This window comes from Athalia rosae, chromosome 4 (assembly GCF_917208135.1).
Source record: "Athalia rosae chromosome 4, iyAthRosa1.1, whole genome shotgun sequence".
NCBI lineage: Eukaryota > Metazoa > Arthropoda > Insecta > Hymenoptera > Athaliidae > Athalia > Athalia rosae.
This window is the reverse complement of record NC_064029.1, coordinates 12,864,716-12,878,825: the sequence shown is the minus strand read 5'-3', so window position 1 is coordinate 12,878,825 and position 14,110 is coordinate 12,864,716. Positions and strand designations below refer to the sequence as shown.

General features: G+C 42.9%; 2 protein-coding genes across 3 annotated transcripts in view; both read left to right on the top strand.

The window, feature by feature from the left end:
- The window catches only part of LOC105691168 (glutamate receptor 1), a 131,186-nt gene that overhangs the window by 96,702 nt on the left and 20,374 nt on the right, over positions 1-14,110 (top strand). The gene's annotated exons all lie outside the window — the stretch shown is intronic.
- LOC125500547 (facilitated trehalose transporter Tret1-like) lies at positions 4,562-6,686 on the top strand. The gene is made up of 3 exons (XM_048653481.1): positions 4,562-4,763; positions 4,897-6,071; positions 6,275-6,686. Exons 1-3 carry the CDS (start codon positions 4,718-4,720, stop codon positions 6,473-6,475), a joined length of 1,422 nt encoding a protein of 473 aa, XP_048509438.1. The 5' UTR covers positions 4,562-4,717; the 3' UTR covers positions 6,476-6,686.

Here is a 14,110-nt window from a genome sequence, read left to right as displayed (position 1 = left end):
GCGCCCACTCGCTGCAGGATCGCAGGGATGCATTCATAATGTCGACTACACGGAATACTGGTGGAGGTAAAGTTTTGTCTACAACTCTAAAAACAAGGAAGGAAAACTTCTTCTTTAAGACTTTGCTCAGTTTATGTACGTATATAATATAGCTTGGGAACCGTTGCGTACTCGTCGGTATATTATCCCCCTATGTATTTAACATAGGAAAGCGTACATCAAACCGGATGCAAACCTCTTCGAATATACGTCGGCATAACTACCCCTTTCACGAAAAACTGTTTATAGAGATTAAAGAATCGAGAGAGAAAAGTTTCAAACTGTACTCCCTGAACGATTCTAATTTCATGCAGATTAACTCGCAATCGGAATACCGTAGCGTTATAATTTCTTCCTCATTTTTTTAACATCTGAGAATCGGCTGGATAAAAAGAGAAAAAACAAAAAAAAATGTAAAACTAGCAAAAATAAAGGATAAAAAAATTTCGGGTTTCCCGAATCGCCGCGATTCCGAATTCGATAACAGCGAGTAGGCTTGTCCCGTCGAATCTTTACGGGTTTTCGATCTACGCGGCTCTCGAAACGTCGATATAGTATGAGATACCTTCACTCCTGTCGCGTTTCAGTTTCCGCTAGACCGATCAAATCACTCATATAAAACTCCGAGATTCGACGCTATAGTCGACTCGAATGACTTCGTCTAATTTCCTACTCGTACGAGTCTGTATTACACATACATGTTCGCGGTTATATGTTACGGGTATGCGTGATATTCCATGTATCATATACCGATTCCCGTGGGAAATACATTCTCGTTCATAAGGGTGCTTTATATACGACGTTTTAATCAGGCCTGGTAATTGCGTTATAACTATCGAAATCTCGGCTTAATGCGACAAGGCGTAGAGCACTGTTCGCAACGCGCGAATCGTCTCGCCCTAATAGAGCATAAAAGTCAGGTCTTGGCATCGGTAGAAAATATGCGAAGGAACAGATAACGTTACGAAGGTCTCGATCGCGGATATGATATTTCGCACGAGATGAGCCAGCGATGTTTTTAAATCGATCGGCGTGTAGTCGTGGGTTCATTTTTTTTTATGGTCGGAAAAAGGGAAGAAAAAAAAAACGAAGAAGCGGGAATGCCCCTGCGGTAAGACAGCTAGCCTTTGAGTTTCTCTTCCTCTGTGATGTCGGGTTCTATAGAACTCTTTTCGATTTCTCGATATACATCCAATTTACATTCCGTTCGCACGAGTTCCCCCTCTGACAGGCATGCCGAAGCAGCTTCTTTTTCTGCTTCTTCTTCTTCTTCTCGTACTCATTCTTGTTTTATTTTTCCGTTTTTTTTTTCCGTTTGTGGACTGATCTCTTCAAAAGAACCCCGAAACTATCACGTTCAATGAGATATTAGTTTTCCGAATTTACGCGTAGAAAATTAACTTTGTAATTTATTCAAAATTTTCCAAACACTCAAAGCCACGTTGATAAGCCGCGATACGCGGCGGTAGACGTCCAGATACGTGAAATCTGGACCGGAAAAAAGATTCCCGCCGGTGCTCATTGGCCAAATAATATATCTGGGTTCGATCGAATGTTGTACAAATCCATACGGTGACGTGTGTATCATCATAACTCGACAATACATATGAATGAGATTATAGGATATTTTAAGAACGATAAGATTAAAGAATATATCTTTCATAAGCTCTTCTCATTGATCTCCGCTAAACAGAAGTCGCGTTTTATCTTTATACTCCGACCAACGCATTCATATATTGCTCTGCAAGACTATAATAAATATGCTTTTCATTCAGCGATCGTCTCAGCCATTTACGATACTAAACCTACTCCACTTCGCTCTGCACTTGTGCGTACCTGTCACTCCGCTCATGGATTCTTAAGCACGGAACTTTTTCACCTCGATGTGAAATATATCGCGCGTTAATAATGACGGCCAATCCCATCGTCGCCGATATACATGGGATATGAGAGGGATAAAAAAAAACATGCGAACGTTGTGAAAACTTTTTCAAATTACCAACACAGATACCGGACGTACGCTTAATGTAATAATTTTATCATTTTCATGGAGCTGCAGGTGAAACGCGTTCGTTCCTCACTTTCTTATTACGTGTACCTAGATATACGAAGATATGAAAATTTAATCTTCTCTACAGGGTAAAACTTCAGTGCCGACGAACTCTCTTTGAAACGCGAAACTCGAGTACATGTGTAGCGTTGTATATATTTGAAAACTCGTTGGAACGTGACGTCCCGTGTGTACGAGCAAGAGGAAAAAATTGATGCCAATCAATCCGATGGAAAATTTGACACGATTTTACAACGCAATTTTTTCGCAGTATCCGTGCTTCGTTTGTCTTGTCTACAAAGTCGACCGGAAAGCAATTGGAACCGATGCTAGAAAAATGAAACAAAGTACGCGCCGAAATAGCATTATCGTCAAGGCAGGCGCGCCGCGCATTCGGTTGCTTCGAAAGGTCGAGACTTGATAAAAAATCACACGGACACTTCACACCCGATACATACCCCGGACCATTTATACCGTCTCTAAAAACTCCCATAACATACCGAGTACTTTAATGCAGAGGAGAGTGCCTGGCGGAAAGTGGACACGCGCGATTGAACGGTAACTCGATTAACGTGACATACTCTGCTCTTGAAACGTCGTTCGATGAAATATACGAGGGTTCTCTCGTAAAGGCGTAAGTGTGGGTAAAGAAATTCAACCCGACCCGACCCTGCCTGTTCCGACCTAACTTTAAATGATCCACAACGCAACGGCATCGGTGGGGCAAAGCGACAATCATTAGCGTTATTTGAAATTTCTTCAAAAGTACGAAGGAAAATTATGAACTAGATGCGAGGTATCCACTCTCTCCGGTGACGTTTGACGGATGAGCTGTGATTGGATATCCGATGAAAACGACGGCGATACGCTTCGATGGCTTCGTAGAAAAACCGATTGTCCCGAGTTTCGTTTGAACAATCGTCGATCTCGAGTTCGATGGGGGAATAATCAACAATTTCGAATTGGGTTTGGATCGGGTCGGGTTGTCGGTTTTTTTTTCGATCGAAATTTCGACTTCGGAAATTAACGTTATCGTGCGATTGCAGATTGTGTCCAGAGGCGGGTTGAAATTTCTGCACGATGTAGGTACATGACAATTGTATATATCGGAGTTGCAACCTTGCAATCTGGAGTGAATGTGATACCGAGAGATATGACGACAGAGATCTAGTTAGTATCTAGTTGGCTAGAGAGACGTTAGTTATCTGCGCCAGAGGTCAGAGGTTATGCAATTTAGGGCATGCTGTCCACCGCAAACTACTCTACCACCTTAGCATTCGACAATTTAGCCGTATCTACGTGTCTGCGTGAAATCTACCTGCCAAGAATTAGAAAAAAACTAGGTAATTTTGTAGAGAACGGTAGAGCTTCAAAGATAATTCTAAATACTCTGGATAATTTTTGACAAATTATAAAGTCAGCTGGAAAACAATTGAATGATGACGTACGCGTTTCCTCGAATACTGAGGCAGAGTGTTTGTGATTTTTATCAAAAGTTTTCAAGCACTGCGATAAACATTGATAGTGACGAAGATGTCTGTTTCGTGTACGGCCGATTAATTTTATATACGTCTGACAAAATGTCGTGTCATAATTAGAGATTTTCTCATCCCGTTTCAATCCGAATCGGATGTGCGTTCGACGATCACGATTACACCAAGTGGAACCGTCGGCGAACGGAAGAAAAAAAAAATTGATCTCGGAATCATTCGGACATTTGGAACGATTCCGGAGATGGATTTCGATCCGCTATCGCCACCTTCCTTATTAAATCAGGCGATTGAATGACGTCAATTCCATCGGTGCGTGTCACAATATTGTTATTACCAGTTAGACGGGGGGATCAGAATGCGATCAATTCGCCACTTGAGAAAACCTAGAAATAAATGTACACCGATTGATCGATGATTGTGAATTATCGTCGTCAGACCTACACTATTCTTTTCGAAATAACACGTGAAAAGATAAATTGAAAATTGGTTTTTCTTTTGTCTTTTTTCCATTTATCGAACCGATTATTATGACCCCACATGCTCACGTATGGCAACAAGATCGTTAACAGTCGGCATTTATCGATGCTTTTGTGACGGATGGCACGTCTCTATCGCTTGTCATTTTCATTATCTAGTACGAATTAGATTCTCACCTTTTTCACTTTCTGTTTGAATGATGATTCTTGAACGAGATAGCCTGAACTTTGACCGTTGGCATCGAACAGGTGTGATAGATCGATTCCCGATTCACCAATGAAATCATGAGTTACGTAACATCGATTCGTCGATATAGCTTTGAAAAATCAATAAACCCGTGATACCGAATAACTTCATGCTGATCTTATCAAATCTTTGGAGTGAAATATTTATGTCGCGATTGATGATCATTGTAATCAGCAATCACACTCGGTTTACTGATACCAAAAACGATGGAATCGAGTCATTTTGCATCCATATTCTAGTAATACTTCGTCAGTACCGTAATTGAATCGTTTGGGTGAGGGCTGAGGTCGCCCGTTCTTTAGTGCTAGTGAATTTCTGGGAACGTGAATTATTTCAATGTAATTCGAATGAAATCGAAACAATCTCGAATCGCCTTTGACCGTGACCAAGTCTTTCCAACACACCCGTGAACATGTTGGCTTCAGGAGGGTTGCGTCAAATGTTGATTGCGGTATTATGTGAGTAGAAAATACAAAAGCAATAAAATAAAATGAGCGATAAAAATCGAAAGTATTTGAAAAAAAAAAAAAAAAAAAAACAGAGAAAATACCAAAGACCTTTCGAATAACGCCTTGGTGAACCCGACGACAGGTACGCTCGTCATGCTCGACAATGGTTTTCACGACGGATGGGCGACGCCGTCGCTTCCGGACTTACTAGCTGAAAATTCTGACATCAGATTAACAGATTCCCAAGGTGGATGGCTGATAGCCTATCTGCACGTCGGTATAGCGATTGGTCCTTTATTGGCACTTTATGCGGTGGAAAAGATCGGTAGAAAATGGACACTGGTGTTATCCGGATTACCCAAAATAATATCATGGGTCCTCATAGCGTTTGGTTCGAATCGTTATTGGTTGTACTCGGCGAGATTTTTCGGCGGTGCGGGATCTGGAATAACGTTGACAGTGACGCCTATTTACATAGGAGAAGTCGCTTCCAAACGTTGGAGAGGACCTATGAGCGCTACCATAGCTGTGATGATAAACGTCGGCACTTTACTCGTCTACGCGATCGGTCATTACGTCAAGCGCAAATTGTTGGCCTTGATATGCCTGTCCGTTCCGATCACCTTCATAATCACCTTCGTATGGATGCCGGAGTCGCCGGTTTATCTTGTGAGAAAAAATAAAATAACGGAGGCTGAAACGGTCCTGAAATGGTCACTGGCGGAAGAAAACGTCGACGAATCTATGGAGGAAATAAAACGCTACGTCTACAGAAACGAATCGTCGAAAGAGAACGGTTTCCTTGAAAATTCTCGGGAGTTGTTCAGCAGACGTGGTAACAGAAAAGCGTTGAGAATCGCTCTGATTTTATTCAGCGGATTAATGTTATCTGGAACTGTACCTATCCTCTCGTATCAGTCGGAAATATTCGATCTAGCTCATATCAAGATTTCAAACGACGTCAGTATAATCGGCGCCGGTTTCGCGTTGGTTATAGCCGGTTGGGTTTGCGTCTCATTGGTTAAAATCACGGGCAAGAGACTTTTGCTTCTAATATCGACACCGCTCACGGCCTTTTTTTTGGGGGCCATCGCGATGTATTTCACCCTCGAAAAATTCGGCGTCGAAGTCGATTCCTGGAATTGGGTTCCCCTCATCTCGATGTACGGCTACGTCATGTTTTACGCACTGGGTTTGGACTCGATGGCCTACGCTTACCAGGGAGAAGTATTCCCGGATAATGTCAAGGCACTTTCCGCCGTTATTTGCTCTCTTTATTACGCGTTCCTTGGAATAACCACGGTTCAAGGATATCAGGTAAACAATTTTTTTTTTTCTCTATTGACCCGATCGAAGATGGCGTTTGTAAGCCACTGAAAAGCATAGATTCTGACCGTTCTCCGAACGTCATTCTTGATCGAATCTCATTCCCGCTTTACTTTCACAGAAATCGAAGACCGATATCGGATGATATTAACTAACGGACGTATAAATTTTTTGTTCTCGTTTCGATTTTGTAGACAATGCAGGACTACTGGGGAATCGAGGGTCCTATGTGGTTTTTCGCAATCACAACGTTCGTAATATGGATCGTTATATGGGTAATCGTACCGGAAACGGAGGGAAAAAGTCTTGAAGAAATTCAAAGAATGTTACACGAAGATAAAACAACGAAACAAATCCTATCACGAGCATCAAGTTTTATTTTTAATGACATTTAAATGAGGAACTTACATAGTTGTAAGATGCACAAGAACAAGGGTAGCTTTTCCACGAACGAAATTGATCGAGAAATACCCCCTTGACGAAGAGAAAGGAAAGCTTTTACTCACTTTACTGTAACTAACAGACAACCATCTGTATCATATTCATATTTACATTTTTCTGGATAACTTACGAGTACCTCAAATACATTTTTATTATTTTCTTCTTTTTGGTTCGATTCGATTATTTTGAAAATAACACGCCTCAATGTCTCCACAATTTTTATATTCATGAACACGGAGTCTTACTTGTCGCCGTTAAAAAAATAGTGTCAAATTGCGTAAAGTTTATTCGTTCGAAAGGTTATCGCAATTCGTCATACTTTGCAGCGTTCGCACGATGTTTTCGAGTAGAAATTGATCTTTACGTCGATCCATTTTTTTTTCAATTTCACAGAAGTACGGCAGCCGAACAATAAACCTTTTGGATAACAATGTTGTTTTCAAGGATTGGTAAACAGCGCACTCGGTTTATGATAAGTGGAAATCTGTGAAAAATAAAGGAAAAAAACACGATGGTTTGGCATCACCAACGAACAAGTATTCCAGATGCTGAAAACTGTATTTTTTTGGTTTCATATTTGATCCGCTCATTGAATAAATATCGAAGATGAGTCGTCTGGTAGCTTTCAACATAAAATAAAATCTCTGGACACAAACTTTCAAACGGAACGACTGTAGCTATTATCTGTTCAACGTTTTCCAAAAAACTGAGAGATTATTGTCACTTCAATTGTTTATAAAAAAAAAAAAAAGAGAGAAATTTAGAAACGCGATTCCGACGTACTCCGGTCCGAAGCAGAAGTAGATCTCGTGAGGCGAGTTGAATAAACTATTTTTCAAGCGTTCAAACGTAGACGTGTGTCCCGCCGTACCTTGGGCAGGTTTTCTGTTATCCGAAGCTTACGCCTGAATTAATTTACGTATGGTAGGTATATGGAGTATAAACATATAGTGTACACATTTATAAATTACGAGAGTAATTTATACGACTCTCAGCATGAGCGGTGAGCTGTCGTGAGTTGTCAAATACAATTTTCACAATTTTTCATCCCCGTAGCACTGCAGCTACCTCGACAATTTTTTTCAAACGTTTTTCAACGTACGGAAAATATTCCATGTACAACGTGTAATGTACATACATGAGTTTTATATCCAAACTTCATCCCACAGCTCTGCAGCAGGCAGTGCAGTTTTAGGTGTTTTTATATTCTTTATTCGTATACGTTACGCGTTCACTTACATGGATTTCGCAAGCCTCGTTTTATTTATTCATACGAAGCATCGCGTCCGTATATTTCATCATTACTCCGATATTGCAGAGGTTTCGCGGTGGGATACTCCCGTATATTTTTCATGTCCGTGTGTGTGAAAATTCCGAGTTTATCGAATATCAAGCATTCGGCATTAAAGTATTAAATTTGAACGACACCGCGGGGATATATATATACATATATACGGGGCGTTGATTCTATTTTCAATCTGCTATTCTAAATGAAATTTCCGCCGCGGACGGTTATTCACTTTTTTTTTCTTTTTCTTTGTCCACAAATCCTTTTTCGCGTTCGAAAAATCCTCCCTCGTAAAAAAGGATGGAAACAAACTTTTTCGACACAAGAGTACAGCGGTAAAGCTAACGGTGCGAAGTAACCGCACGTTTACGGAATAACCCAAAACAACTATCGTCCGAGGGTAGAATCGTGATAATTCAGAAACGTTGACTGGTCTTAACTTCCAACAGCGGTTTGATCGTCATCATCGTTACAGAGAGGTAGCAGCAGCGGCAACAGCGGCAGCATCGGCACCGCCACAACCACAAGGGTAACAGCCTCTTCAACTTCTCCTTATACGGTCTTATTAGATAAGTTCTAAACGCGCTAGTTGAACGTTAGAGAAGCTCAGAGTCTGTAAGCTGTCCGGACGAGAAGCTATACCCCGTCAGCCAGCCCGCTAGCTCTGGCTCAAACGGAAGGGAAGCTTTCATCCAGAGCCAACGAACGATGCAACGGTCCGAAAATTACCCGAGACGCGAGAGGAGGCGGTGATCGGTGGAGATCATGTGGAAATTCCAATCGGGACTGCGCGTCGCACGTCGGCAGGTCCGACTGTGAAATGTGATATTTTTTTTTCAACGTGGGACAACGTCGGTGTAATGCGGAGTACATACGTATCTAGAAAATTAATGTTTACCCCGCATCCCAGGGTGCCCCTGTAGCGAACCAAGACCCAGCTGAAGCTAAGCCAAACAACCCTGAAGATCAGCCATAGCAGAACCGCATGATAAATGCCGTGCGAAACAAGAATTTCAATTTGCGGTCGCACGTGACCCGTTTACGGAATAACCCGGGACGTTCGTGGACGTTTTTCCGCTCTCGCGTTACAATCGGAGAGGGTGAAACAAAAAATTAATAAATAAATTCGAACACCTTCACCGGAATCGGTGAATTTCCCTCGCTCGAGTTCACCGATATCCGATACCCGCGTTACGTATGGAAGTAATTCGAGACGAAACGTTTCTACCTAAAAAAGAAACAAAAAAAAAAAATGAAAAAAATGAAAAAAAAAAGGACAGGGAAGTTTCGAATAATTCCGACTGTCGCAAAGGAGGTTGAATTTCGGGATAAAGTCAAGTGACGTTTTTCGGTTTTCCGAACGACGTCACCGCGTACTCTTTTGTATGTACGTACGTTAGCCGATATTTGTCCTCTTCGATCTTTGCGGGTGAAAAAAAAAGCGAAATAGAGGGTATTTATTTTTTTTACCCTTGTATATGTGGAGGATCAACCCGCCATTAACGAAAGAGCCATTTACTCGATTGATTAAAACAAGCCCTTTGAACGCATGCTGTACCACTTAAGCCCACCTGCGAAATAACAACGATCCAAGCATATTTCACGAGAGCTACTCTAATCTCTCAAAGCCTGCGTAACATAATTAAGCTTGCATGCACTCGCGAGGGCGCATTTGAAAAAAAAAAAAAAACAAAACAAAACAAAACAAAACAAATAAACCAATGAAATCAAACGAAATAAACGATTCGGAAGTATACGTAAATATGAAAAAAAAAACAAACCACAGGTCGACGCGCGCGAATGATTTAGGGAAAATTTCGTCGATAGAAAAATAATTCCGACGGTTGAAAATTGTTTGACCTTCTGCCTGTGCCGAGTTTTACGTTGTTTGAATTTCCGTCGCCTTTCTTTTTCGCGAGCGTTATTACACGAGGACAAACATTTGAGAGGATCATCACCGTCACCACTACTCGCAATTTATTTCATTCCGTTTTTTCTTTATATTAATCAACGCCCACCGCTGACGAGATCTTTTGTTCGATGGCTCGTCCCTTGTATCCACACGTATACATGTACCAGCCGAAATTCTGTAAACTTTATTTCCGCAGGGAATGAAGAGAGTAAATAGGAAATAGGGTTGTTTCCTTTTTAATTCAATCTCGCAAAACGAATTTCACGAACGTAACACGTGCGTAGAACAGGCGACGGTCACCGCGTACACGTGTAGAACGTAACGTCGAGCTGATTCAAATTTTTGCATCAGACCGAGAATCCGGCGCTTAACTAAGCTGAAGGAGGAAAAAAAATAAAATTACCTAATAGAGGAAAGAAAATTCACATCGCCGCAATGGTTTTTTTTTTTTTCAATAGAATATACGAATCAACCGAGAAAGAAAGAATAACGCTAACGGGCGTCACCGACGGGTGTGTGAAAAAAAAAGAGAAAACTTAATAATAGATACAGGCGTTCAGCTGCGGTGACAAATTTTCCAATTTCTCCAATTTCTTCCCTTCTCTCCTTCCCACCCCCCCCCCCCCCCCTCCCCCATCCCCCGCACCGCGAACTCGACCACGTGTACGGCATGTAATTTTACACTGTCGTAATTTTTCTCGGAGCACGTGCCAAACGATACAAAACTGCGATATTGTCAGTTCGAAGATACCGCCGCTCAGCAGCACGCCGACCCGCTTTGTCAATTTCCGAAAGGGTACCAGGTGCGACATTCAACACTCTACGAGGTCGAGGGGTGGCGAGCGGAAACTTTGTGCAAAATTTCGGCATACGCAAAACAAAATTGCGGATAAAATGTACACCTGGCCCGGAACAGCCCACCCGCGTTAAACCCAACCGCCGCGCCGGTTGGGTTACGTCAAAGTATACATTCCGCTGCGAAGAGGGAAAAAAAAAAAAAAAAAAAACAAACAAAATGAACAAAGTGGAAAAAACACGTAGGCGACAAGAAATTATGTTCTGACGGATCACGTTATTACTCAGGGTGTTCGTAACCTCCGGAGGCGGTAACTAACTCGCAACAACCCTTCTCGCTTTCTTTCTACCCTTCAATCCTAATGCCGTCATCATCCTCATCGTCGTCATCACGAGCGCTCAACGAGTTAAGCGACCGGAAGTAGACGCACAAAGGATCGTCGAAGGCGTTATTCCGTTCCGCAAGAGGTACTTTAAGCGCGAGACATTATCGCTTCTCGCACAGATTTTAGCGGTTCTTAATTGCTCCGACCGTATAGATGGGTAGATACAGAAATAGGGAATTCCAGCGATACCGTATAAAGGCAGCTCCATTTTGTCCTCGTACGGATACGTCGACGGGACCATCTAATATAATAGGGAATCGTCCAATCAACCGTTGATAGCGTACACCGCGACGAAGGCTAATCAATTCGAGAGCTAACACGTCGCGAGGATCATCGTCCGGGTCAAGCGGGTCGCGATCTCGCCAACGATAAATTCCATCCCCTCCGTTCGGTTACGGGCAACTTATATCGCGCCACCAAATTTTTTCGCTCCTCCCACGTTCGATTTTCATCGTGCCACCGTCGATCGTTGAAATTCCGAGGGGGACGATCGATAAACTCGGCGATCGTCGGACGATCCGACGTGTTCCCCTCGAACATTGTTCGGAACAGAGAAGTAGGCGCTCGCGGCGGTTGTTCGCGTTGAAACTTTGCGTAGAATCGTGAGCATCGATCTGCGGATAGCGAGCGCGCGGACGAAGAAGAAGAGGAGCGAGCGAGCGAGCATAGGAGTGTACGGTAGCGTGTAACGTTCCTTACCGGGATTATCGGGTCTTGTTAAACGCTAAACAATACCCGGTTATGTATATATTCTCAACGCACTGCTTAGCCAGGTCGCGATGTTCTCCCTATACCTAATGAAATAGCCGTCCGTACCGGAGCCCGCGTATAGCATTACCCCCAGTTCTACCCGCATTATGTCATTACGCCCTACAGATATCATCCGGCGGCGCTCTACTCCGTTGAGTAGTAATACGTACGCCGGTGGTAGGTAGCGGCGGTAGAGGTAGTTTACCACCAAAACTTGGTAACGTGGGATCCGAGTTGCTGACGCCGCCACGCCGTACTATAGGTATTGTCATCTGAAACCAATTAGCTGATGAACGATGTTGCGTACCTTCGCATAGTTGATAGTTGCTACCGTTACTACATACCAGATGCTATTGGTATGTATCCCCACGCATACGATGTTACATTTACATGCCCGTGGATGATAACGCGAACTCGAAACCGGGAGGCTGGCGGACCGTCGAAATATCTTGGAAAATTCTATCGTCGAAATTTTTCGCTATTTCTCGCAACATCCTTCCTCAAATATATGGCCTCGATAATGAGACGAGAGAAAAACTGATAACCATGACTTTTGGTGGTTTTTTCCAAAATTGAGACATTTTTTACTTTTTCCCTCGTCGAGATACAACAAATTGGAACTTTTATCGAGTTCGAAATAGTTGTTGTAAAAAAAAATTGTAAAATATCGCCGATGTTGTACGTACGTACGGCATAATATTTTTACACCCGCAATAATTATGCACAGTTACGTAAAGTTTGGGCGTGTGAAGAGGTATGGACTTAGTACAAGAATAAGCCATACAAATATAGCGTAGGACTACGAGTGAGGTGCGAAGTACGAGATGCAGAATGCGAATAAAGTGTGCGAAAAAGTCACGCACAGACGATGAAAGAAAAAAAAAAACAAAAAAAAATGGGGGGGAAGAGAAGAGATACTCGACTAGAATCTCCGTCACTCGACTAGACTCCCCCAAAGTGAAGAAATAAAGAGAGTCTTTTTTCGTCCGAATACGTCTGTCTTCGACTTTATCCTCGGAGCGTCCGTCGCAATTATCATATGTTTAGGTATGACATCGTAATTCGATTACCCTCGAAGAGAGAGAGAAACGATACGGATCCATAACGTCACGCTTCCTACCCTCATTGAGCCACGTCGATGCAATTACTGGACCAGTATTACCCTCAAATTGAAACGTGCTATATACGTCTCTGGAATCTCGCGGCATCTCGTACGGTAACCGTATACATGTGTTTACACGTATAGCCTACTTCCGATCATTATAATCTAAACATGTGTGTGTATACATCCCCGATACGGACGACCGATGTAAACGCCATACGCGTGTACCATTATCTGCGTACGGCGTGTTCCAAGGATATAATAGCGACGCGTTTTGAACAGAGGACGGTATTCGCGCGTTCGCAGAAGTAGCGACGAGACGTCGTAGGGGGTGTGGGAGGAAGGGGAACGCTATTCTACCGCCAATCGCGTTAAATTATTGAGCAGCTAGCGAGTGCAGAACGGCAAGCATTCGATGCGAGTTGTGAAGATTGCGACGAAATCAAAATTTCCCCTGTATACGTATATGCATTACGACGTTATATTTACGGCCATAGGTTCCACGTCGAATTACTTCTGAATTTCCATAGATATATTCATGCTTTCCCCCGTATACGTATACGTATAGAGCATATATTATTGGGTGGAAAATATACGACAACGATGCGTGGTACGCGCGGTACGACGAATGATCGATCTCTGTCTACTGCGAGCGAAGTGAAAAGGGGTGGCGTTGGGTGCGTGAAACGACGGGGTGTAGCGGTGGGGTCGGGGGCGGGGGGGGGGGGGGGGGGGGGCTAGTGATAAGGGTTTTCATAACCAGAGAGTAGGGAAGCAGGTGCGTCTTTGCTGGTACGACCCTGCGCGGGGTGGAGGAGCGTAGAGGCTGTAGCCCCCCCGTTCCTCCCTCTTCTCTTCCACCAGCCATTTCCATCATACCTCATCTGCAGGTTGTTCCCCATCATAATGGTCTATACGCGTTGAGCTTTCCGCGTTTCAGGTTACAACTTCTATGGAGAACCAGTTTATCACCGAGGTTGTCGTCGCCCGTTAGAATCCATCGTCGTTTATTTCATTCCATATTCACGCGCTATATCATATGACGTAACTCATATCAACTGCCCTGGATACCGCTGCTGCGTTTCGCTAGCTATAAATTATTTTTTTAGTTTTTCTGTATATTTTTGTATTTTTTTTTGTATTTTTTTCCTCCTTTTTCGCAACATTGAATAATTTCCGCACGAATTACATCGGCTGCCTTGTGTCGTCGAGTGGTTTTTTTTTTTCGACGGTGAAGATTTTGGAAATTACATTTCCACAGTTTTCACGCAAGAAGAGAAGGAATAAAAGTCAGCCAGGATTTGTCCGACGAGTTTATAAGCTTCGACTCGTGTTTCGAAAGTTGAGGGGCCTTTT

Excerpts from the sequence above, each read along its gene's own strand:
- LOC125500547 (XM_048653481.1), top strand. The coding sequence starts at position 4,718 with ATGTTGGCTTCAGGAGGGTTGCGTCAAATGTTGATTGCGGTATTAT. Across the intron at positions 4,764-4,896 it reads AATGTTGATTGCGGTATTAT|GTACGCTCGTCATGCTCGAC; the intron begins GTGAGTAGAAAA and ends ACCCGACGACAG. Across the intron at positions 6,072-6,274 it reads CCACGGTTCAAGGATATCAG|ACAATGCAGGACTACTGGGG; the intron begins GTAAACAATTTT and ends TCGATTTTGTAG.